Below are 24925 nucleotides of genomic sequence, written 5' to 3'. Positions count from 1 at the left end.
AAAAAAAAAATCACCAGAATGGAACTTCTGGAACCATTGACTTACTATGCATTCATTAGCCACATCCTTCCCAAACACTTCACTGATATTTTGAGCTATCTAGGCAGCATTATTTCCATGACAGAACTCATATTCAAAGATAACATGAATTTTGGACTTATCCATGGTTTCACAAAAATTGCTCTAAAAAATTGAAAAGATAATCACAAGCCAAAAACCATGTATTTGAAAGAGTGAGGATGTACCTTCACAGTAAAAATAAAACAAGAAATGTCAAAGTGAAAATGTTAGAGATATCAACTGTCAAACTTAGTACTTAAGGAAATAGGACATTTCATTCTAAATGACCTAAATATATATTTTACTTCACTGGAAACTACCCTGACAGCCTTAGTGCAGTATGAGGACAGAGCTAGGGCATCCAAACAAGGGCACTTTAAACCATGAAAGGGAGCGCTAATAACAATTACTCTATAGCAATCGACATAAAGTGAGTTTTTCCTGGACAAACCAGGACCGATGGTCACCCTATAGTTATTGAATAGGAACAAATTAAATTTCTGCCTTCACTGGTGTTTGTATTTGTTTGTTGCTAATAAAAATGCCTCGTAGGCTCTAAGAGACATGTTGTAAAAAAGACCGTAGAGAATAGATTTTTCTTTTTCTTTTTTTTTTTTTTTACAGAAAATAAAAATTTCATCTTTGCTTCTTTAAAAGAAATTGCTAATAAAGGAACTCAGCCATGGTTTTGCTTTCCTCTTACCAGTAAAAGCTGAATAACAAATAAGCTTAGTTACATGTATTGGTTGATATTCACATTATTTTTATTTACTTTGATGTCAATCCCTCCTTTATCTCCCATGATAAAAACGAATAAATAAAACTAGTGTTTTGCCACTTGAAACAGGTGCATGGGACAGATAAATAGATGTGTGTCACATAAATCTCTGTAGTTGGGAGAACATGCAGAACCCAAGCCAGCCTTTAAGAGGCAGAGTTAGCATGTGAATTATGATAGAGATCAGGAGATAGAGGCCTGTTTTTTGTTTCTGGAATGTTATTTAGTGACTTTACTTAATTTCTTCAAATGAGTAATTACTTGGGGCTTTCCTCCTGATTCTCCTTTAGGATAGTATAGTACAAGGTTCGGTGAAAAAATTTAAACTTTAGGCAGACAGGATTTTAGGGACTACTGTATGAAGAGTTATCTCAAAAATTTTGTTGCATGCCTTTCTTAGCCAAAATATGTTTGATTCTCTAATACTGGTATTTCCCATATAGCTGTGGAGGGTTGGGTGTAACTTGGGAATTTGAAGATAACTGTCCAAATAGTTCAACCCAAAGTCTGCTTTTTATATAGGTCATCCATGATCCATATCATTAGGAATGTTTGCTTTTAGTGTTCACGTAGCTGAAGTGGCCTGGAATGGCAGAGCTTGGCTCTTCCTCTTCCTTTTCCTACTCGACCTCCCCCTCCTCTTCTTTTCTTCCTTCTCCAATTTAGGAAAAATGAATAAGGATTTTTCTTTGGACTAAGTGCTCCTTTAAAAGCATTTGCCCCTGTTGCTAGTGTGTGATGGTCCCTTTGTGCTATTGTGTTCATAAACCAAGCTCTGTTTGATTTGAGGTTGTGAAGAATATTAGAAGGCCATACATGGTGGCTCACAGTTGTAATCCTAGCACTCTGGGGGGCTGAGACAGGAGGATCACTTGAGGTCAGGAGTTTGAGACCAGCCCTAGCAAGAGTGAGACCCTGTCTCTACAAAAAGTAGAAAAATCAGCTGGGTATGGTGGCATGTGCCTCTCTAGTCCGCTGCTCAGGAGGCCAAGGCAGGAGGATCACTTGAGCCCAGGAGTTTGAGACCAGCCCTAGCAAGAGCGAGACCCTGTCTCTACAAAAAGTAGAAAAATCAGCTGGGTATGGTGGCATGTGCCTCTCTAGTCCAGCTGCTCAGGAGGCCAAGGCAGGAGGATCACTTGAGCCCAGGAGTTTGAGATTGCAATGAATGACGATCATGCCACTCTAGCCGGGGCCACAGAGCAATACTCTGTCTCAAAAAGGAAAAAAAAAATTATTTCATTCATAGCCTGTAAGCCTTATGCAAATGGTATGAAATAATACCTTTTCTATCAATTATTTGTGCCTTTTACTTTCAATCATAACTGGGAATTAGAAGATCTAGATCAGTGGTTCTCAATTCTACATTAGAATGTTTCAGGAGCCTTTTAAAACATACAGATGCTTCAACTCCCCCTTACCCCCTGAAAATTGGATTTAATTGGTCTGGGACCAGGATTGGGCATCAGGATTGTTCTTTTAAGTGCCATATGTTATTCTACTATGCAGGCAAGGTTGCAAACCATTCTAGATCAGTGGTTCTTAAAATGTAATCCTTGGACCAGCAGCATCAGCATCACCTGGGAACTTATAGAAATGCAGACTCTCAAGCCTACCTAGATCTCCTGAAGCAGAAATTCTGTGGGTGGGGCCCACCAATCTGTGTTTTAACAAGCCCCAGGTGATTCTAATGCATGTCAAAGTTTGAGAATCATAGCTCTAGATCATCTAAGCATTTGTAACAAATCCTCCTTTTATTTAAGTCTAACCTTGTAGGCACCAGGATATTCTAGTATGGCTCTGGACCTGAAAGTAGCTAACTAAAGCCTGAGCCTGAGCAAAAGTGGCTATAGCCAAAAAGAGCTATAACGTGTATCAGATGTGTTGCCATTTTTGGTATCCTAAAGTGGAATGAAAATGTGTCCTGATTGACCATTAGTGCTTGCGAATGATTACCCTTTCCACTCAGAAGGGAGGAGAGACTAAGAAAAAGAGGAGCTGTAATGGTAGGAAATGGCAGTCACAGAGATAGCAAGTAACTGATGACAGAAGAAAGGTAAATGAGGAACAGCACCCAAGAATGGAATAACGATGATGTACAGAGGGACGAAAACCACTCAGATGATGGTGGCATTGAAGATACAAAACTTTTCTTTGGAACGTGTGGCAGTGTTTTGTTGGGTTATGAGACCATTGATCATCTGTGCTATACTTATTAGTTTTTAAGAGTGCACGCTTGCAGCAGAGTAGAAAGTGGGCCATGGACTCAGACTGCTTTTGTTAAAGCCAGTTTTGGTATGGTACTCTGGACTAATTACTAAGTCATCTAAGCCTCAGTTTCTTCCATTGTAAAATGGAGTGAAATCGCTTCCCTTGTAGGATAGCAAGGACAAAATAAAGCATGTGTAAAGTGCCTAATACACAGTTTGTCTCAGTAAATTTTTTTTTATGTCTTGTGATAAAATACACATAACATATAATTTGCCATTAGTGATGTTGTACAACCAATACCACCATCTATTTCCAGAATATTTTCATCACCCTAAAAGGCAGCCCCACACCCATAAAGCAGTCCTTCTCCAGTATGGACTGAATTGTGTCTCCCCCCAAATTCATATGTTGACATCCTAACCCAGCATAGTGGGTTAATGAAGATAGTGCCTTTAAGGAGGTAATTAAGGTTATATGAGGTCATAAGAATGGGGCCCTAATCTAGTAGGACTGGTGTCCCTATAAGAAGAAGATATACCAGGGTGTGTAGGCAGAGACGAAAGGTCATGTGAGGACAGCCTTCAGCAAGCCAGTAAGAGAGGCCCCACCAGAAACCATCCCTGCCAACACCTTCATCTTGGATTTTCCACCTCCAGAACTGTGGGAAAATCAATTTCTGTTCAAGCTGCCCAGTCTGTAGTGTTCTGTTATGGCTGTCCATGCCAACCAATATGCTTTCCTTTCCCTCTCCCCCCAGCTCCTGGCAACCACTCTTCTATTTTCTGTCTTTATGGATTTGCCTATTCTAGATATTTCATATAAATGGAGTCATATAATAGGTGGCTTTTTGTGTCTAGCTTCTTAGCCCAGTATTTTCAAGGTTCATCCATATTATAGGATGTATCAGTATTTACTTTTTATGGCTAAATAATATTCCACTGTATGAATATACCACATTTTATTTTATCCATTCATTTATAACATGGATTATTTCTGCTTTTTGGCTATTATGTATAATACCAGTATGAACATTCATGTACAGAGTTTTGTTTAAACACTTGTTTTTATTTCTTTGGGGTGTATATGCAGGAGTGAATTGTTGGGCCATTCTATGTTTAACTTAATGAAGAACCACCAAACTATTTTCAGTAGCAGTTATACAATTTCACATTCCCACCAACAGCATACAAGGAGTTTCTCCGTGTCCTTACAAACATTTGTTATTTTTCATTTTTTAAATTATAGCTATCAAGAAACTTCTTAAAAAGTATATTAATTAGAGGTCTAAACTTTCTTTAGGGCAGTAGTTCTTAATCAGGGAGTCACATCATAATTATTTGTGGAACTTTTAAATATATCCATGGCGAGGAACCTTCCTAGACTTTCTGAATGGAAGTCTCCAGAGGTAGAGCCCTGAATTAATACTCCTCATTTAGTATCATTGCCTAAGTTAGTAGTTTCTCAAAGTATGGTCTGGGTATCTTTGGGGCTGCCTGAGATCCTTTCAGGGGAATCCATGAGGTGAAAAAACTATTTTCATAATAACACTAAGACAGTATTTGTCTTTTTCATTCTCATTCTCTCAAGAGTATACAATGGGGTTTTCTAGTATTCATGACATGTGATAGTGCAACAGATTGAATGTAGAAGGGGATGTGAGAATCCAGCTGCCTTCTGTTAAGCTAGACATTAAAGAAATTCACAACAATGTAAAGCAGTGCCATCCTCTTACTAATTTTGTTTTGGAAAAAAATTATTTTTCAGAAAAATATATTCTTAATGACATATAATGGGTTTGTCGTTTTTAAGTAAATTTTCAATTTCTCAGTTTTAATGGTAAATATTGGTAGGTATAACCTAGATAAAATTTCCTTGAGAGTTACAATAATTAAAATTATGAAAGGGTCTTAAGATCAAGATCAAACAAATGAGAACTGTAGATCTATGGAAAGGAAGGAGACAAAAAATAGCGATTTTCCATTTGTTGAACACTTACCATGTAGTTTGTATTAGGTTAAGCTTTTGACATATTTTATTTAATCTTTATAATAACCCCATGACATATGTACACTTAACCCCATTTCACATGGGGAAATTTAGTTTTAGAGAAGAACTTAGCTCATAAGCAGAGGAGCTAGGATTTAAATTTAGGATTTTAGAACACGTGCTGTTAATCACTACCATAACCTTTAAAAAGTAAGAGCAATCTGTATAAGATTTGAGCCCAGGAAATTGTTGATGGTTCAATGCCATAATGATTGACTCATCTACATCTATAGTATCAGGCCTCAAAAAAGGTTGACCTAAATAACACTTAAACATCATGTGGTATATGCACCTAAATTGAAGTACTTACATATTGTTCTCTTTATTGATCCTCAGAACAAGGACCGCTAAATATAAGAACTATAAGAAGGATAATACTGACATAAGGAGATGCAGTTGACAAAATTTTATACCTGTTTTGGAAAGGTGATTGTAGTGTCTTACTGACATGAGGATAAGTTTTCAATTAGAAAGAACAGTCAACACATTGTGATCTTTTAGAATAGTGTTATTTTCCAAGACCTCATATCTAGTCAGTCAGTCCCCTGAAGAGTCCATCATGGCAGGAATGATGAAGTAATATTTCACTCTGGCACAAGCCAAAGAATCAGAAGTTCACCCAATACAGTCCTTTTAAAAGATTTGTTGCCTACAGAGCAAAAGCTAAGAGGTGGGCAGTCACTGTTAAAAAATTGATGCTGTCATCTCCTACTGCCTTTTGTGAATAATTATTTGACAGAATAGCAAAAATTTTTGTTTAGTAATTGATATTCTGTTTACCATCTTCCTCTTCTTACTCCTCTACCCTCAGCCCCATCCTAGTGCTGTTTCAGAGATTCAGTTTGGGAAGCTGGGTACAGTGGTGTGCACTTACACTCCTAGCTACTTAGGAGCCTGAGGCAGAAGGATCACTTGAGCCCAGGAGTTCGAGTCCAGTCTGGACAGCACAGTGAGACCCTGTCTCTTAGAAACAAAAGATTCCATTTCCCCAAACTGAATCAGCATATTTTATAGAAAATGAGTTGTTTACTTGTTTGACAAATATTAATTGTCTGGTATGTGTCAGACACTGGATTAAGACTGAGGATACCATAGTGAACAAAAGAATAGATAAAGTTGCTCATGAAATTTACAATCCGATGAAGGAGATGGACATTCAATAAATAACCATAACAGTAGATTTAAATTTTATATTTTGAAAGGTACTGTAAACAATACTACATGGTGTTATTAAAGAGCATGATGGGAGGATTGACCTAGGAAGATTGGAAGAAGACTGAGGTCAAAGTGGAATCGGCAGAGAGGCGTGAATTCAGTTTGTAACAAGCGAAAGGATCCACTAAGCAAATGGATATATGGTTCTGGAGCTTAAAGAAGAGGTCTAGGCAGAAGGTATAAATTTGTGAATTGTACGCTAATACATAGTTAATTGAAGTCATTGGCTGAGGTAGATCATCTAGAGAGAGAGTATATAGTGAGAAAAGAATAGGGTCTGGGAGTAAGTTTTAAGGAATGCTACTGTTTAATGAATAGCTAAAGTAGCATGTAGAAAGAGGCAGAAACAGAGGTCAGAGAAATAGGAAAACTAAGAGAATACAGTGTTCAAAATTTCAAGGGGAAAGGGTTTGTATTAATATTTCAAAGAGTGTCAAATAAAATCCATTCACTGTTTACCATGGCTTACAAGGAAGGCCCTGTATGTTCTGGTCCTTTCCCACCTCTTTGACCAGATCTCTCGTCATTCATCCTATTACTGGCCTATACTCTTCTTCTTTGAACATGTCAGGCTCTTTTCTACTTTAGGACCTATGTGCTTGGTGTTTCCTTTGCTGGAATGTCCTTTTCAAATGTCCTCCGAGATGGGTAGCCAACCCTTCACCCCCTTTAGCAGGATTGTTGTCAGACTCTCTTTGCATTTCATTATGCAATTAAGATTATACTGAGAGTCTCAGCCTCGCCGCTGCCGCCGCCCAGAGACTGCTGAGCCCCTGTCCGTCCACCCGCCACCACCCACTCCGGACACAGAACATCCAGTCATGGATAAAAATGAGCTGGTTCAGAAGGCCAAACTGGCCGAGCAGGCTGAACGATATGATGACATGGCAGCCTGCATGAAGTCTGTAACTGAGCAAGGAGCTGAATTATCCAATGAGGAGAGGAATCTTCTCTCAGTTGCTTATAAGAATGTTGTAGGAGCCCGTAGGTCATCTTGGAGGGTCGTCTCAAGTATTGAGCAAAAGACGGAAGGTGCTGAGAAAAAACAGCAGATGGCTCGAGAATACAGAGAGAAAATTGAGACCGAGCTAAGAGATATGTGCAATGATGTACTGTCTCTTTTGGAAAAGTTCTTGATCCCCAATGCTTCACAAGCAGAGAGCAAAGTCTTCTATTTGAAAATGAAGGGAGACTACTACCGTTACTTGGCTGAGGTTGCTGCTGGTGATGACAAGAAAGGGATTGTGGATCAGTCACAACAAGCATACCAAGAAGCTTTTGAAATCAGCAAAAAGGAAATGCAGCCAACACATCTTATCAGATTGGGTCTGGCCCTTAACTTCTCTGTGTTCTATTACGAGATTCTGAACTCCCCAGAGAAAGCCTGCTCTCTTGCAAAAACAGCTTTTGATGAAGCCATTGCTGAACTTGATACATTAAGTGAAGAGTCATACAAAGACAGCACGCTAATAATGCAATTGCTGAGAGACAACTTGACATTGTGGACATCGGATACCCAAGGAGATGAAGCTGAAGCAGGAGAAGGAGGGGAAAATTAACCAGCCTTCCAACTTTTGTCTGCCTCATTCTAAAATTTACACAGTAGACCATTTTGTCATCCATACTGTCCTACAAATAGTTTTTTGTTTACGATTTATGACAGGTTTATGTTACTTCTATTTGAATTTCTATATTTCCCATGTGGTTTTTATGTTTAATATTAGGGGAGTAGAGCCAGTTAACATTTAGGGAATTATCTGTTTTCATCTTGAGGTGGCCAATATGGGGATGTGGAATTTTTATACAAGTTATAAATGTTCGGCATAGTACTTTTGGTACATTGTGGCTTCACAAGGGCCAGTGTTAAAACTGCTTCCATGTCTAAGCAAAGAAAACTGCCTGTGTATTGGTTTGTCCTGGTGGGGGATAAAAGGGATAATTGGTTCCGGTCACAGGTGTAGTTATTGTGGGTACTTTTAAGGTTTGGAGCACTTACAAGGCTGTGGTAGAAACAGATATGTCATGGATACTACATGTTAAACTATGTGTATCTGTAGAATACTGAATCTCAATGTGCACACCTTTGACTACAGCTGCAGAAGTGTTCCTTTAGACAAAATTGTGACCCAGTTTACTCTGGCTAAGGGCAGAAACGGTTCACATTCCATTTTTTGTAAAGTTACCTGCTGTTTGCTTTCATTATTTTGCTACACTCATTTTATTTGTATTTAAATGTTTTAGGCAACCTAAGAACAAATGTAAAAGTAAAGATTCAGTAAAATGAATTGCTTGATATCCATTACTTCGTGCATATCAAGCATAGCAGTAAAACAGAAAAACCCATGTATTTAACTTTTTTTTAGGTTTTTTGCTTTTGTGATTTTTTTTTTTTTGATACTTGCCTAACATGCATGTGCTGTAAAAAATAGTTAACAGGGAAATAATTTGAGATGATGGCTAGCTTTGTTTAAATGTCTTATGAGATTTTCATGAACAATCCAAGCATAATTGTTAAGAACACGTGTATTAAGTTCATGTAAGTGGAATAAAAGTTTTATGAATGGACTTTTCAACTACTTTCTCTACAGCTTTTCATGTAAATTAGTCTTTTGGTTCTGAAACTTCTCTAAAGGAAATTGTACATTTTTGGAAATTTATTCCTTATTCCCTCTTGGCAGCTAATGGGCTTTTACCAAGTTTAAAGACAAAGTTTATCATAACAAAAATACTACTAATATAACTACTGTTTCCAACCATGTCCCATGTTCCCCTCTCCTCCTCCCAACACCCCAAAAAATGAGTTGTTATTTTTTCTGGGGGAGGGGGAGATTGATTGGAAAAAAGTAATCTGTTCCATTTAAAATTTTGGTATATGGCATTTTCTAACTTAGGAAGCGACAATGTTCTTGGCCCATCATGACGTTGGGTAGCATTAACTGTAAGTTTTGTGCTTCCAAATCACTTTTGGTTTTTAAGAATTTCTTGATAGTCTTACAGCTTGCCTTCAATTTTGACCCTTTATTCTATTTGTCAGGTGCACAAGATTACCTTCCTTTTTTAGCCTTCTGTCTTGTCACCAGCCATTCCTACTTGGTGGCCATGTACTTGGGAAAAGGCCGCATGATCTTTCTGGCTCCACTCAAAGTCTAAGATACCCTGCTTCCTTTGCTTGCATCCCACAAACTATTTCCCTCATCCTCTTTACTGCAGCAAATCTCCTTAGTTGATGAGATTGTGTTTATCTCCCTTTAAGCCTTACCTATCCTGAATGGTCTGTCATTGTCTGCCTTTAAAATCCTTCCTCTTTCTCTTCCTCTATTCTCTAAATAATGATGGGGCTAAGTTATACCCAAAGCTCACTCTACAGACTATTTCCTCAGTACTTTGCAGAAAACACCAAACAAAAATGCCATTTAAAAAAAGGTGTATTTTTTTCTTTTAGAATGTAAGCTCCTCAAGAGCAGGGACAATGTTTTCTGTATGTTCTGTTGTGCCTAGTACACTGTAAATGCTCAATAAATATTGATGATGGGAGGCAGTGAGTCTTGATGATAAGGGTGAAAAACTGAGATCCCAAACACTGTTTTGTTGCTTGTTTTATTATGACCTCAGATTAAATTGGGAATTATCAGCCCTTTTGGATAATTGTCCCAAATATTACATTCAAATAAAAGTGCAAAAAAAAAAAAAAAAAAGATTATACTTTGCTCGGGCCTTAAATTCATTTTGCAGAAGTGTTTGGCAATAATGGTAAAGAAAAATTTTTAGATTGTATAATGTACCCTCCCTAAGGCATCTTAACATGAATTGTTGAAATGATGAGGGTTGTATCTCTCTGATACTCTTCCACCAAGTGTATTGCAAGATAGAGGACTAGAGAGGAAAGCTGAAAAGGAGGTGCCTGCAGACAACTCTGTTAGGTGTGTAGAAATAGTGAAGGACAAATATGTCAATATTGATAATCCAGTGGACACAAAATAGCAGTAAAATAGATGATCATTTTCAGAATGATGGGAAAAGCACTTGGCAAAGACTGTTTTAAAAGCCAGTTTATGATGAACAGACACGTGCATAGAAGGAAGTAAAACTCAATGGAAATCGAGCAGGGGGCAAGGGGGAGAAGGGGATAGGCAAAAACCTACCTAACGGGTACAATGAACACTATCTGGGTGAAGGGCACACTTTTAACCTTGACTCAAGCATTACAAAGGCAATCCATGTAACTAAAAACATTTGTACCCCTGTAATACTTTCAAATTTTAAAAAGGCCAAGTTAAAGCTTTCTGTCAGTTCACTTCAGTTCAATGAACTTTTATTGAACTAACAGTAGAGAAGTGATACGGAGGGAGGTTGGGGATGGTTGGTGGGGAGGGGGAGGTGTAGGGAAAGTTGCTGATTAATCTTATGCTGAGTAAATTCTTCCCCAACTAAAGAACAATTCCTGTATTTTTTTCAAAATATGATGATTAGCTCTTAAATTTCAGGGCCAGAAAGAAGAAATGGCCAGCCAATTAGTGACCATTTTACATTAATCCGCGTGCCAACTCGAGGGCTTCATAAAACTCCACACAAGGAAGAAAGTGACCTTTATAGAACCTTTTTTGGTAATTTTACTTTTTATTTTCCAAAAAGCCATTTTTGTAGCTGTCTTGATTGATGTGTATTGAATGTACTTTTGTTATCTTAAACATCAACTCCATGCTCATGGACTTTCCTTATATAGCTTTCTTCTCTCCATAATTTGGCACAAGAATGGTTTTTAGTGCTGAGTGTTTTCTGCTGGTCTCTTCTCACAGCAAGACTGGCCTTTCACCTGGTTTTGTGTCTTATTTTAGAAATGGCCTTACTCGCATATCTTATTTTAAATGTTGGTTTGTTTAAGCCTTGCTGCAAATGGCTTTCATGTCTGGAAGAGAGAAAAAAAGAAGAAATCAGCAGAAATTAAAATAGGAATGATTTCACATGGATGTAGAGACAAAATTATTGGAAAAGATACTAGAGATCAATGCAAAGCTGCTCCCAATCCCCACCCCTGTAAGAATTCGAAGACAGGAAAGGCTAAATGACTTGCTGAAGATTATAAAATATTGATTACAATTTATCATTCTTAACTATTTTCATGAAGACAACATATTCTAGAGAACTATGATTTTAACACATGAAACAAATAAGCAATTCATAAGGATAGGAAATATGCCAAACTACTTACCCTAGTTATCTTTAAGAAGAGAGAATGTACTGAAAATTTTTGTTTCTAATGTTCTGAGTTTGTAAATGTTTAATTATGAGCATCGTTATTGTTAATGTCATGGTTAAGGCTTTTAGTTTTAGAGTCAGATTTGGATTTGAATCTGACTTCTACCGCTTACTAAGCCATGACTCTGTGACTTTTGGGAAAGCTTAACCTCTCTAAACTTCAGTTTCTTATTCTGGAAAATAAATGTAAAAATACATATTTTATTGTGTTAACTATAAAGGGGTTAACTCTAAGGTTCTTACATTTAATGCCTGGCTCACGAGAATCACTCTCTAATGGTAGCCACTATTGTTACTACTACTGCTACGATCACTTAAAATAGAACCCTGGACGCTGTCAGAGTGATCACTGTTGAAAGATTTAAGCATTCAACTGCTTAAAGACTGGATGTTGTAGTCGGCAATTTTTCAATATACCTTCCGGCTCATTTAATATTTCCATTATTTCAGAGGACACACTGTGGTCATCAGTTCGTTCTTACTCTTTTAGAATGATACTTAACTCTTCGATACCTCAATCAGAGCCTCATACTATGATTAAAGTAAAAATCCTTAGACTGGGTGCAATGCCTCCCACCTGTAATCCCAGCACTTTGGGAGGTTGAGGCAGGAAGATCACTGGAGGCCAGGAGTTTGAAACCAGCCTGGGCAACATAGCGAGAACCTGTCTCTACAAAAAGTTAAAAAATTAGCCAAGCATGATAAGGTATGCACCTGTAGTCCCTGCTACTTGGGAGGCTGAGGCCGGAGGATTGCTGGAGCCCAGGAATTTGAGGTTGCAGTAAGTTATGATCGAGCCACTGCACTCCAGCCTGGGCAAGAGAGCAAGACTCTGTCTCTTAAAGAAGTAATAAAAATAAAAATTACTGATCCTTTTATGCATCTTACACTAGAGAGTTTGCCCTGCATTGCTAGGGAAAATCATTAACCATTGTTAAATAAAAAATCCCTATTTCTGCTCATCTTGGAGCATCCTACATAGAATTGCCCTGTGAGAAGCAGATACCCTTATGATTTGAATTTGGAGTTCTTGTTAGAAATCACTATTTTCTATGCACCTAGTGTCTTAATACAAATAGCATGTCTCTTTCAAACAGCAATGGCATTAGCCTTCCTTGTATTTTGGGGCCCCCAAAATGAATCTCAACTATGCCACGTATGTATTTATGCCCTGGAAAATTTCAATAAAATGTCCTTTAATATTAGTTAATATCCATATATACAATTTCTTGTAATGCAGTCAGTACCAGAGAGAAATGTCACTTTATTTATGCTATTTCTTATCTACCTAGAGATGACGTGGTCACGGATTGGAAACTCAGGGCCTTGTAATTTTTGAATTTATTGTTTGGGCCAGATCTGTATTGTTTGACCCATTTTAGGTACTAACAGCCTCAGTAAAATATATCTGAGTATTTTTCTATATTTGTAATGTGACCGTTTGTGAGGATGTTGTGCTTTTTCAGTTTACAACTGAGGAAGCCTGTCATCATCATTAGTACTCATTCATACAGCATGAGCACCTGTTTATCTTAGGCACTGGAGATGCAAATATGAATAAAACATGATTCCTGTTCTAGAAAAATGTCATCGTTTATTGGGGGAGAAAGATATTTAAATACCTAATTACCTTTCAAAGTGATATGTTCTATACGATAAATATATGAACAAAATGTTATAGTAATATATAGGAAGGGACATTAAATTTGGGGATGTGTGGTAAGGTTTCAAAGAAGAAGTAACATTTGAGCAGCAGTCTTGAAGGATGGATGGGAATTTGCCTTTTGGAGAGAGTGGAGCAGGGGATGAGGGATTACAGGGAAGGGAACAGCCTATGCAAAGACCTGAAGGCTTGCAGGGACATGGTAGGTAAGGAGAATGTCTTCAGAGTGGCTGGAGAAAAGGCCGTGTGAGTGAAAGTTGAGTCTAAATTAGGAGTTAGAATTTTATTCATTGTCATTGGTGAATCAGTGAAGTTTTTTAAATTAGGGCTGGCATAATCAGATTTAAATTTGAAAACTCATAGAAGTTTAGAGCCAGAGAAAGACAGGTGGCAGGTACCAGTTAAAAATCTGTTGTTTTCCAAGCAATAGGTAAGGGTTTACAGTGACAGTAGCTGTAGAGGTAGAGAAGAGTGGCTAAATTTCAGAATTTTCTAAGGTGTAAACAATTGAATTTTGTGATCCATATGATATGGGACATGTAGGCAGTAGGAGGGGTGTAGGGTCTGGCTGGGGCAACTTGGTGGATTAACTGAGATTAACAGCTGGAGGAAATGTAAAAAGAAAAGCAGGGTTGTGCATTATTTTGTCTTTTGTTTGTTTGGGGGAGTTTTCATTTTGTACAAGGTAGATTCAGGCTTTTCAGGAACATTCTAGCAGGCAAGTCTGGATCTAAATCTTGGAAGAGAGGGGACCATAGTAATATTTTTGAGTTCCTACTATTTATTTTTCCATTAAAAACTAAGCTTTTCAGAGGTTAACTAATCACGGTCTTAGGAAGGTGGCTGTAGAACCAAAACATAAATTCCTAAGGTTCTCTTCTTAACTGAAATGGCCATTTGAAAGAAAAAATAAATCTCTTGGTTTCCACTATTTATTATTTTACTGTTTCATTTCCCAGAGTATCTTTACTTAAAAAAAAAAAAAAACTGGTATATATACAAAATCCATCAATTTTCTGCCCTGAGTTTTCTGATCTTAATGTTATTTGGCTGATGTACAAATGAAGAGTTCTCAGGATCATAGCAAAGGAGCCCCAAACCACTTACTTTTTTTCTAGCCGAACCTTAAAATTGAAAGATTAAGTCCTCAATAAATATTTATTACTTCACTTATGCTTGATCTAATTGTAATTGTTGCCCAGTTTCAATATGAGGGAGACTATCAGTGTAAAGAATGTAAGTATAGTGTCCGCTTCTTTGTAGGAATTTAAAAATGAGGTGGATTTTTTTCCCCATTTGGATGGTTGATCTTATAGTCCTTCTTGAAATCCAGAGAATAAAGTAGGTAGTTCCTCAAAGTCTGCCTAACCCCTGGATTTCAGGGATCATTCATCGTTGATTGAAAGACTTGCGTGGTTATGAAGGACTTGGGTAGGCTTTGAACAAGCTGTACATATCTGACATTCTTTTTTCATGTATTTAAAAAATGAGTACATCTTATCTACATGAAATTCCAGTTTTCACTGTTACTATCTAGATTTTCTGTTTGGTGTTTTGGGCTGTGGTATTTTTTCTTTACTTTGTTCTTGACTGCTGTGAAATGTAGTTGCCTGTTCTTTAAGGCAGCTGCAGTAGAGTACACCCAGAAGTGGTTATATTTCTATATTTAGTAAACCATAGGGTTCGTGAAGCAGTTGCAGATTCCTTCAGGATAAAATTGTTTCTATAAATGTAACATTTTTAATGAAACTATTATTATCACCCATTAGAAAAATATACCAGGAAATATGTGTGGGTTTGTGGACAAGACAGAGGCACAAAAATTTTTTTCCCTTGAGAGCTCTCTGAGTATTTTAAATACTTAAAATTAATCATGTGAATCCTATTTTTATGCTCTTAATCTTGAATTGCAGAGCTTTTACTCAAGTGTTTACCTTTGGTCCAACGTTCCGAGCTGAAAATTCTCAGACCCGAAGACACCTGGCAGAGTTTTATATGGTAGAAGCAGAGATTTCTTTTGTTAAGAGCCTTCAAGATCTCATGCAGGTAGGTATACAGGTTTTAAAATATCAGGAATGTAAATATCAGGTATCTGTGGCATTAAAATGCTTCTGTACGTATTTTTACCTCAGACATCTCTGCATTTCAGGTATTCATAAAATGAAACAGATGGAGAACTACTTAATTTAATAAACACCTACTGAATACCTTTAGTGTAATAGTTTAAAGTATAGGAGTTAGACATTTAAGTTTATATCCTGGCTCTGCAATTAGCTTTGCTATGAAGTTACCTAACTTTCATGATCTTTTGATTCCTTGACTATAAAATAAGAATAATTGTACTTATTTCATAGGGTTATTTTGAGGAGCAAATAAAATAATGTATATAATATAAAACCCCTATTACGGGGTCTGGAACATAAGCAGGCCCAGTAAATAGTAGCTCTTATTTGCTAGGAAAATAAATAAAACATCTGTAATAGTTAAATAAACATTTAAATAGCTATATTAGAAAGCTTCCACATGAGCTGTCCAAGCTCAGTTGGAAAAGCAGGGGATAAGGCCAGAGAGATGGTCAGGAGTCACATCAAGAAAGACCTTGTTTTTTTTTGTTGTTTTTTTTTTTTTTTTGAGACAGTCTTGCTCTGTTGCCCGGGCTAGAGTGCCGTGGCGTCAGCCTAGCTCACAGCAACCTCAGACTCCTGGGCTCAAGCGATTCTTCTGCCTCAGCCTCCCCAGTAGCTGGGACTACAGGCATGTGCCACCATGCCCGGCTAATTTTATATATATATATATATATATATATATATATATATATATATATTTTTTTTTTTTTTTAGTTGTCCAGATCATTTCTTTCTGTTTTTTAGTAGAGACGGGGTCTCGCTCTTGCTCAGGCTAGTCTCGAACTCCTGACCTTGAGGGATCCACCCGCCTCAGCCTCCCAGAGTGCTAGGATTACAGGCGTGAGCCACCGTGCCCGGCCTAAGACCTCGTATTTAAACACCATGTCAAGGAGTTTGAACTTTATTCACAAGATGAAGGAGAAGAAGTTCTCAGTTTTAGAAGGCATGGTTAGATCTATGTTTTAGAAACATCTTTTTAGCAACAATATGAAGAATGATTTAGAGGTAGATAAAAATATATTGGAAGGCCTTGTTAGGAGGCTGTAGACATGATCCAGATAGAGCACACAGGCCCTGGATTTGGATAGACCAGGATTTGATTCTTTGCTCTACCACTTACTTGCTGTGTGATTCTATTTCTCTGGGCCTCAATTTCCTCATGTATAAAGTGGGAATAATAATTCCTAGTTCATAGGATAGTTGAGAGGATCAGGCAGAAAATATATAGAGAGCACTTAGCGTAATTCATTGCACTTAGTAAATACCTAGAAATTGTTAACTGTTATTATGAATTCTCTATTCAGTAGCATTTTGATTACTATCTTAGTTTGGATTTGTAATTATAGGATGTTTAGTAATTTTCATCAACTCTCCTTTCTATTCATTTATATAGCTTTCTACTCTTGCCCAGGCAATGCCCCATCTCCACTTAATATATAAATATATATATTTATATATATTTGGTCTATAAATGGAATAGACTCATTATTACCCCATGTTAGGTTGGATTTTCTAGTAAACCAATTCTTAGGCAGAGATTTGTGGGCAGGGGCATTATTGGGGAACACTCTTGAGAACAATGCCTGTAAGGAAAGGAAGAAAGTAGCATTTGGAAGAGGGAAAAGTTGAACTCTATGGTGCATTTACAAACAGAGGCCGTAGCCTATTCTTTGAGGAACTTTGAAACTGGAATGGTCCTTTACAGTTGTCCCATTTGAAGGCAAGGAGGTAGGCCTTTGTGCCTCCCCCTGTCAGCCAGTCTTTGGGCATGGTGAGCTTCTGGAAGGGGCATAACCTTGAGTAATGCAGCACCCTTGGGCCTGGACAACTCGTGAAGAGAGACTCACTATAAACCATAGTTGGTAGCATTCCCAGAATCCTGTATGGGACACTTGGCTCTGAAGGAGTGTTTTGGCCATGCACTATAGCATCCACTTGCACGTCCCCTTAACTCCTGCCACTGGTCGTTCTAGATCAGTATCCCTATGGGACATTTTTGGTTGTCCATACTAGGGAGTGGGAAAGGGGTCAGGGAGAGGGGTTGCTACTGGCGTGTAGTGGGTAAAGGCAGGGATGCTGCTCAACAACCTGCAGTGCACAGCCCCCCCCCCCCCCAGAAAACAATTATCTGGCCCAAAATGTAAGTAGTGCTACTGTTGAATAACTCTGTTCTGGATTGTAGGGATTCAAGATCTGATCCTCACAAGGACTCAGTGTACAATCCTTAAGCAGCTTTCAGTTGAGCCCATCATCCAATTCTGTATTATTCTTTCACTTAGGCAGTAAGAATACTATTAAAGAATGGAACCACGCTTTTTGCCTGTTTCTGTCCTAACCCTGTTTCTACTGCCCCAACATAGATACCAAAGGGAAAGGCTAGAAAGACGTGCATAAATTATTTTAGAATCTGTTAAACATTTGAAATCTTTGCTCTATAATTATATTTTACCCTATGCCAGGGTTGCAAAATCATTTTTATTTTCTCAATTATATTAGTGAAAACATTAAGAAATAGGTAGGTTAAGCTACATACTTTCTTAGCAAGTGCAAGCAGAATTCATTTCCAAATTTTCACCTTTGCACTCAGTCAACACATCCATGAAATTCTTTTATTCTGTTGTAAACATTGTAAGTGGAGCATTTCAAGTCTAATCTTAATGTTTGAAATGAGTTGTTTCTTTATTCCATTTTTTCCTCTTATTCCATTCCATTCTCTTTGTTTTTATTTCTGGATACCCTAACTGATGGCTTTTTAGGCTAGTTTCTTAAGCATTGGTGATTAATGTCCAGGAATAATGTGAACCAGAAGAATACAGAGTTATTTTATTCAGAGCATTACCCTATACTACCATTGCTGGTGTTGTTTCAGATATCTTCCAAAATAAGTCTGGGACTAACTGAAAAGGGTTAGACCACCCCAGAGAGATGAACACTTACTTGTCTGTTGGCTTTAGATGGGATGGACTTGAGTCAGGAGTTAGCTTCAGTGACATTACACCCTGAGAGTTACATAATAGTTACCTGGAACAATTCTTATTTACACTTGTTATCTTGGCTTAATATTCTTTTTAATTTATTTTTAAATTTACATACAGAAAAATTCTAAGTTTTGAAAAATGTATAGACCTCCATAACCATGACTACAATCAAGCTACAGAACAATTTGATAATTGCAAAACAACTCCCTCTCGCTGCTACTTTGTCTTCTAAAAATCTCCTTCCGCTGGCAATCACTGATCTGTTCTTTATAGGTAATCTTGCCCTTTCCAGAATGTTATATAAATGAAATGATATAGTGTGTAGACTTTTGACTTTGGCTTCTGTCACTTAGTGTAATGTATTTGAGCTTCGTTCATGTTCTATGTATCAATCGTTTGCTCCTTTTTACTGCTGGATAGTATTCCGTGATACAGATGCACCACAGTTCATTTATCCATTCACCAGTTGAAGGACATTTGGTTTATTTCCAGTTATTGAAAATAATGAACAAAGTTGCTAAAAATATTCATATTTAGGTTTTATATGGACATAAAGTTTTCATTTTTCTTGGGTGAATTCCTAGGAATGAGATTACTAGGTCGGTGTTGGGTGTTTAATTTTACAGGAAAGCAATCTCTTTATAAACTGATTGTACTGTTTTGCATTCCCATCAGCAATATATGAGTTTCACATTTCCACTTCCTCACCAGTACTTAGTATTGTCACGTGTGTATGTTTGAGACAGAGTCTTGCTCTGTTGTCTGGGCTAGAGTACAGTGGCATCATCACAGCTCACTATAACCTCAAACTCCTGGGTTCAAGTGATCCTCCTGCCTCAGCCTCCTGAGTAGCTGGGACAGCAGGTGCCACCACAACTGGCTATTTTTCAAATTTTCTGTAGAGACGAGTCTTGGTATTTTACCCAGGCTGGTCTCAAACTCCTGGCCTCAAGCAATCCTCCCACCTTGGCCTCCCAAAGTGCTAGGATTACATGCCCCTGGCCGTGTTTGTGTGTTTCAAGTCACTGTAATAGCTGGGTATCAATCTCTCATTGTGGTTTTAATTTGCATTTCCCTAATGCCTATTGATGTTGAACATCTTTTCATGTGTTTATTGGCCATCAGTCTATAGTCTTTGGTGAAGTGTTTGTTCAAATTGGATTTTTTCGTTGTATTGTTTTCTTGTTTAGTTTTGAAAATTCTTTATTCTAAATGAAAGTCCTTTTTTAGATATGTAATTTGCAAATTTTTTTCTCCAGTCTGTGGCTTGTCTTTTCACTCTCAGCAGTATCATTTACACAGAAAAAGTTTTTAATTTTGATTATCATTAATTTACCAATTTTTTCTTTTATGGATCTTGCTTTTAGTGTCCTATTTAATAATTCTTTGCCAAACCCAAGATTACAATGATATTCTTGTTTTCGTCTGAAAGTTTCATTGTTTTAAGTTTTTTTTTTTAAGTTTTAATTTTAGGTTTATGATCCATTTTAAGTTAACTTTTGTATAAGGTGCTGAGGTATAGATTAAGGTTCATTTTTTGCACATGTCCAGTTGTCTTAAAAATGTGTTGAAATGATTACCCTTTCTCCATTGAATTGTCCTTTTATCTTTTTTTTTAGTTAAACTTTTTATGTTGAGACAATTGAGGTTCACATGCAGTTGTAAAGAATAATATAGAGATATCCTGTGTCCTCTACTCAGTTTGTTCCAATGGTAAAATCTTGCAGAATAATAATACAATATCACAACCAGGATATTGACATTGACACAGTCAAGATATAGAGCATTTCCATCACCACAAGGATCCCTCATGTTGCCCTTTTATGTATACCCTACTTCTCCTTCACCCACCCTCATCTCTAGCCCCTGGCAACCACTATTCTGTTTTCCATTTCTAAAATTTGATCATTTCAAGAATGTTACATAAATGGAATTATGCAGTATGCAGTCACTCAGGGCCTGCTTTTTTCACTCAGTATAATGCCCTTGATATTCATCTGAGTAGTTCTGTGCATCAGTAATTCATTCCTTTTCATTGCTGAGTGGTAATCTGTGGTATGTATTTCCCACAGTTTGTTTAACCATTCACCCATTGTTTTCAGTTTAGGGCTGTTATGAATAAAACAGCTATGAACATTCATGTACAGGTTTTTAAGTAGGTATGTCATCATTTCCCTGGAATAAATGCCCAAGAGTACTAGGTCATATGATAGCCATGTGTTAGTTTTATAAGAAACCACCAAACTCTTTTCAGCAGACTGTTCTGCCAGCAGTGTATGAATGATCCAGTTTTTCCACATCTTCTCCAGCATTATTTATAGTCACTATTCTTTATTTTAGTCATTCTGATAGATGTCTAGTAATACCTCATTATGTTTTTAATTTGCATTTCCCTACTTGCTAATGATGTTGAACATCCTTTCAGGTGCTTATTTGCCATCTGTATGTCATCTTCAGTGAAATGTCTGTTCATGTTTTTTGCCAATTTTCTATATGGATTGTTTGTTTTTTCACTGTCCCGTTCTAAGAGTTCTTTATGTATTCTGGATAGTCTTTGTTGAATGTGTGGTTTCCAAATATATTCTCTTAGTAAGTAGCTTGTTTTTTCATCCTGTTATATTTGATGAGGTCCAGTTTATCATTTTTTTTGTTTTATGGATTAAGCTTTTGGTGTCAAGTCTGAGAACTCTTTGTTTAGCAATAGCCCTAGATCCTGAATGGTTTATAAATGCTTTACAGCTTTAGCTTTATATTTAAATGTAAGTCCATGGTCTATGTTGAGTTAATTTTTGTGTAAGATGTGAGACTTAGAGGCTCTTTTTATTTCTTTTTTCTTTTCTTTTCTTTCTTTCTTCCTTTTTTTTTTTTTCTTTTTGCCTATGGATGTTTTCTTGCTCCGGCACCATTTGTTGAAAAAGCTGTTCTTCATACATTAAACTGTTTTTGCATCTTTGTCAAAAATCAGTTGGTCATAAATGTATGGGTCTATTTCTGGGTTCTCTATTCTGTTCCATTGAACTTTGGATCCTTCTGCCAATACCACATGTTCTCGATTACTCTAGCTATATACTAGGCCTTATTATCTGGTAGAGATTCCTCTCACTCAGTTTTCAAAGCCTCTGCTGTGCTATTTCAGTCTTTCTGATGCATGTGCCACTTGCAGTTAGCCTGGAAATTGCACAGTGGTTTATATTGGGTAGTTCATTGTCAGAAGCCTTCACTTGGCTTCTTTGGGTCTGTTGCACATGTTCATTGCTTGTGGGTAAGCCCTGGCCTTACGCTAGTTCACATGCAGAATTAGAGGGTCGCCTTCTCCTGCTCTTCAGAATTTTCTTCACACTATGTGACTGCCTGAAGCCTTTTTTTTTCTGGTTTCTCTGGCCAGAAAAACAGGTTTCTCCCAGGATTTTAGTGACCACCATGTTACTCATTTCCAGGTGACTGTGGACACCTGAGGACAAAGTGGCATGAGAGAAGATTTTTACAAATAATGGGGATTCCCTACATATATGCTCTTCAAACCGGGGAAGTCCCCCTTTCCCAGTTTCTCAGATTGGAGAAGTGGGTCTTCTCTTGGAGTTTTAGGCACTTGTGCCACTGTCACCCTGACAGTACAAATTCATAACTCGGGCTGCCTTCAGGATAAGAACAGAAGAGAAAAGGGAAAAAACAACCTAGGGATTTCCCCATAAACAGTCTAGTGCTGTGGTCCCTGGCCTATTAAGAACCGGGCTGCACATCACCACCTGAGCTCCATGTCCCCCACTCCCCCACCCCACTCCTCCTTCCCCCCTCAATCCATGGAAAACTTGTCTTCCATGAAACCAGTCCCTGGTACCAAAAAGGTTGGAGACCACAGCATGAGTGCATAGGGACTTTTTAAACCTAGTTCTATACTGGAAATAGGAGCTTTCTCCCAGAAGTTTTGCTTCCTGTGCTCACCATTTTACCCCCAAACCAAAGCCAGGAGACAAAGGAGGGAAAAATGGAACTGAAATTTATCCCCATTACAGGTTATAAATCAAATTGACTAGTTTCCTGTCTGCCTGTTTGCCTTTCTGAGTTCTTAGATATTTGCTCTTTGCATTCTGACCAGATTTTTTAGTTATAATTGGTTAGAGAGATAGATTGCAGTCAGTTTATTCCATCTTGGCCAGCTAGAGAAATAAAATGGCTTAATTATTAATATTTCTAATTTTCATTCTCAAAAAGTGTTCCAGCTTGGACAATTTATTACATAATTACACAAGAAGGTCTGTGACTAATTTTGTAAGTCTTAATGCTGACCTTCATGAACTTAGTAATAGGAAATTAAATCAGATAATAATTCAGGTTTTGGTGTTACGATTTGCTACTTGAGTTCTTATTTATTTGGTATTCCACTGGTGGTACTCAAGGCTTATACTGTCGAATGATTCAGTTAATTGGGATACAAACTTATTTCCTAAAGACAGAAGAAAAAAAATGTGCTCTCCCCCAAAAGTAATGTCCTGCTTCTCTTAATTTTCTCCCTTTCATAAATTACTTTTCTCTGGAAATTATCATCTTGATAAAGAGCAGTCTCTTAAATATTAAATCAGAACATTGTAAGAGAATATTTTCCCCTCATGACCTATAAGCAATTAATAAGTATTACTGTTTCAGCGCCATTGAGTAATACATTTTTAAAACATCTGAGTTATGCTAACTCTTCAGTTAAGGGTCTGTTTTTTTCAAATATATTTATGGAGCTGTTTAAAAGTCAAGGTTAGGGAAGCCAGTGATTTTCTTCTTCTAGCAGAAACTTACTGCTCATGAAAGATACCAATTTAACAACCCCTGTGGTCAAAGTCTTCATTTTACAGATAGGTGCATTGTGTCCCTGAAAAGTGCAGGCTTACTCTCCAAGCTACTTGCTTTTTTTTCCTCCCGGTATGTGTCGGCTTTGTTTAGTGATCGAAGGATATGACCTTCATAAATCACTCAGGAATTTCTTTATCTCACTGCTAAACTGAGGGTGATATAGGCTCAAGGTAAAAGATCTTTAGCCTCCTATTTTGTTCTTTTTTCATCAAGTTATTCCTTGCTTCTATTCACCTCTCCATTGAATTAATCTGGTCTTTTTAATTTTCCTTTCTTTTCCTCCACTGGGTTAGAATTTATACATTCTGTTTCTATTATTATAATGGTTTACCTTACATTTTTTATATGAAGTCTAAAGTTAAACATCTCTGCCCTCCTTAGGATAGAAGGTCCTTAGAAAGTTCTGCTTTAATTCTGCTTATTCCCTTCCATTTTATTTTTACTGTTGTCTAGTCTTTTGATTCTAACTTGTTTTGCCACCCCACAAATTAGTTGTCATTACTATTTTATACTGTCAGTGCCTTAGATACCCACATGCTCACCAATTTCTTTTGCTATGTTAGATATATACATGTTGGTTGGAAGGATAAATGACCATAGTAATTGAAAGTAAGACAGTGAACCAGGAACGCTGTGTAACTTAGCAAGACATCTATAATAAATGCCGCTAATGAAGACTGAGGCATCATGAAATAAACCTAGTTGTCACTGATCTTTAAGTATTTTCCCACATCTGATCATATTAAATTACTTCAGTAAACGGTTATGTCCCCACCGTGTTTCCAGCCTGAAAAGGGTATACCAGTGATGCAACAGAGGAAAAGAAAATGTCTGCCTTTGGGCAGCCTGTATTTTATAAATGCTTGTATCTTTGTGAGAGCAGCATTTGGAGTGCCTAATATGGTCTCACTGATTTAAAACCAAAAATTTTAGTTGTGATTAAAAGGATTTTAGAAATATTTTCCATCCCAGTCACTTTTTTCTTCTAAGAACAAGTTTCTCTCATGAGACCTCTTTGGATATCCCTGGTAGAATGAATTCTTATCTACCCATTTGTGTTGTATATTTACTCATGTTATCTTTATGCTTTAGCAAAGCAAAAATGTATATATTTGTATTTAGCTATATCTCATTGTTTCTCTAATTTTAAAGTTTATTTTCATTTACCAATGACTGAATAAACATCTTTTCAAAATGCTCTTACTCTTCCCAACAATTAATGTTTATTGTATGCTTCTTTGAGCCAGGCACTAAGCTAAGTCTGATACATGGATTATCTTATTTAATTCTGTCAATAATTCTGTAAGTTAGGTACTATTATTGTCCTAATTTCAATAAACAAGTGAGTTTTTTGAAATTTAGAGAGATATTGATCAGTTATAGCTGTTCATTTGACATATCATTTCTAATGATAGTATTGGAACTATTAACATAAGATTCAAACATCCCACCCCCCCCAGAAGAAATTGAGATGCCTGAACAAGTTTTTCTCATAAAGTTGCTTACTTGTTAGGTGATTCTGTGTCATTTCTCTTAGGTTATGGAGGAACTCTTTAAGGCTACAACAGTGATGGTTCTCTCAAATTGTCCTGAAGATGTTGAACTCTGTCACAAATTCATAGCGCCTGGCCAAAAGGTAATTAGTTTTGTGGATAAAGCCCAATACGTCTACTCTTTAAATATGTTAACTACTTATAATGAATATAATTACATTTTAAAATTTTTCTTTTTTGTCTTTTATTACCAAGGA

At 37.1% G+C, this 24925-nt stretch overlaps 1 protein-coding gene and 1 pseudogene across 2 annotated transcripts in view; both read left to right on the top strand.

The window, feature by feature from the left end:
- NARS2 (asparaginyl-tRNA synthetase 2, mitochondrial (putative)) overlaps positions 1–24925 on the top strand; it is a 128305-nt gene that overhangs the window by 64382 nt on the left and 38998 nt on the right. The window contains exons 5-6 of the mRNA XM_012651001.1: positions 15143–15275; positions 24713–24811. Of these exons, the coding sequence (XP_012506455.1) occupies positions 15143–15275; positions 24713–24811 (232 nt within the window). The remainder of the gene's footprint in view (positions 1–15142; positions 15276–24712; positions 24812–24925) is intronic.
- Positions 7043–9844, top strand: LOC105815765 (annotated as a pseudogene). The gene has a single exon (XR_001137760.1). The product of XR_001137760.1 is annotated as a 14-3-3 protein zeta/delta pseudogene (transcript).

Source organism: Propithecus coquereli, unplaced genomic scaffold (genome assembly GCF_000956105.1).
Source record: "Propithecus coquereli isolate 6110/MARCELLA unplaced genomic scaffold, Pcoq_1.0 Scaffold344, whole genome shotgun sequence".
NCBI classification, from domain to species: Eukaryota; Metazoa; Chordata; class Mammalia; order Primates; family Indriidae; genus Propithecus; species Propithecus coquereli.
Note: the sequence above shows the minus strand (reverse complement) of the source record. Positions and strands in the feature narration are given on the sequence as shown.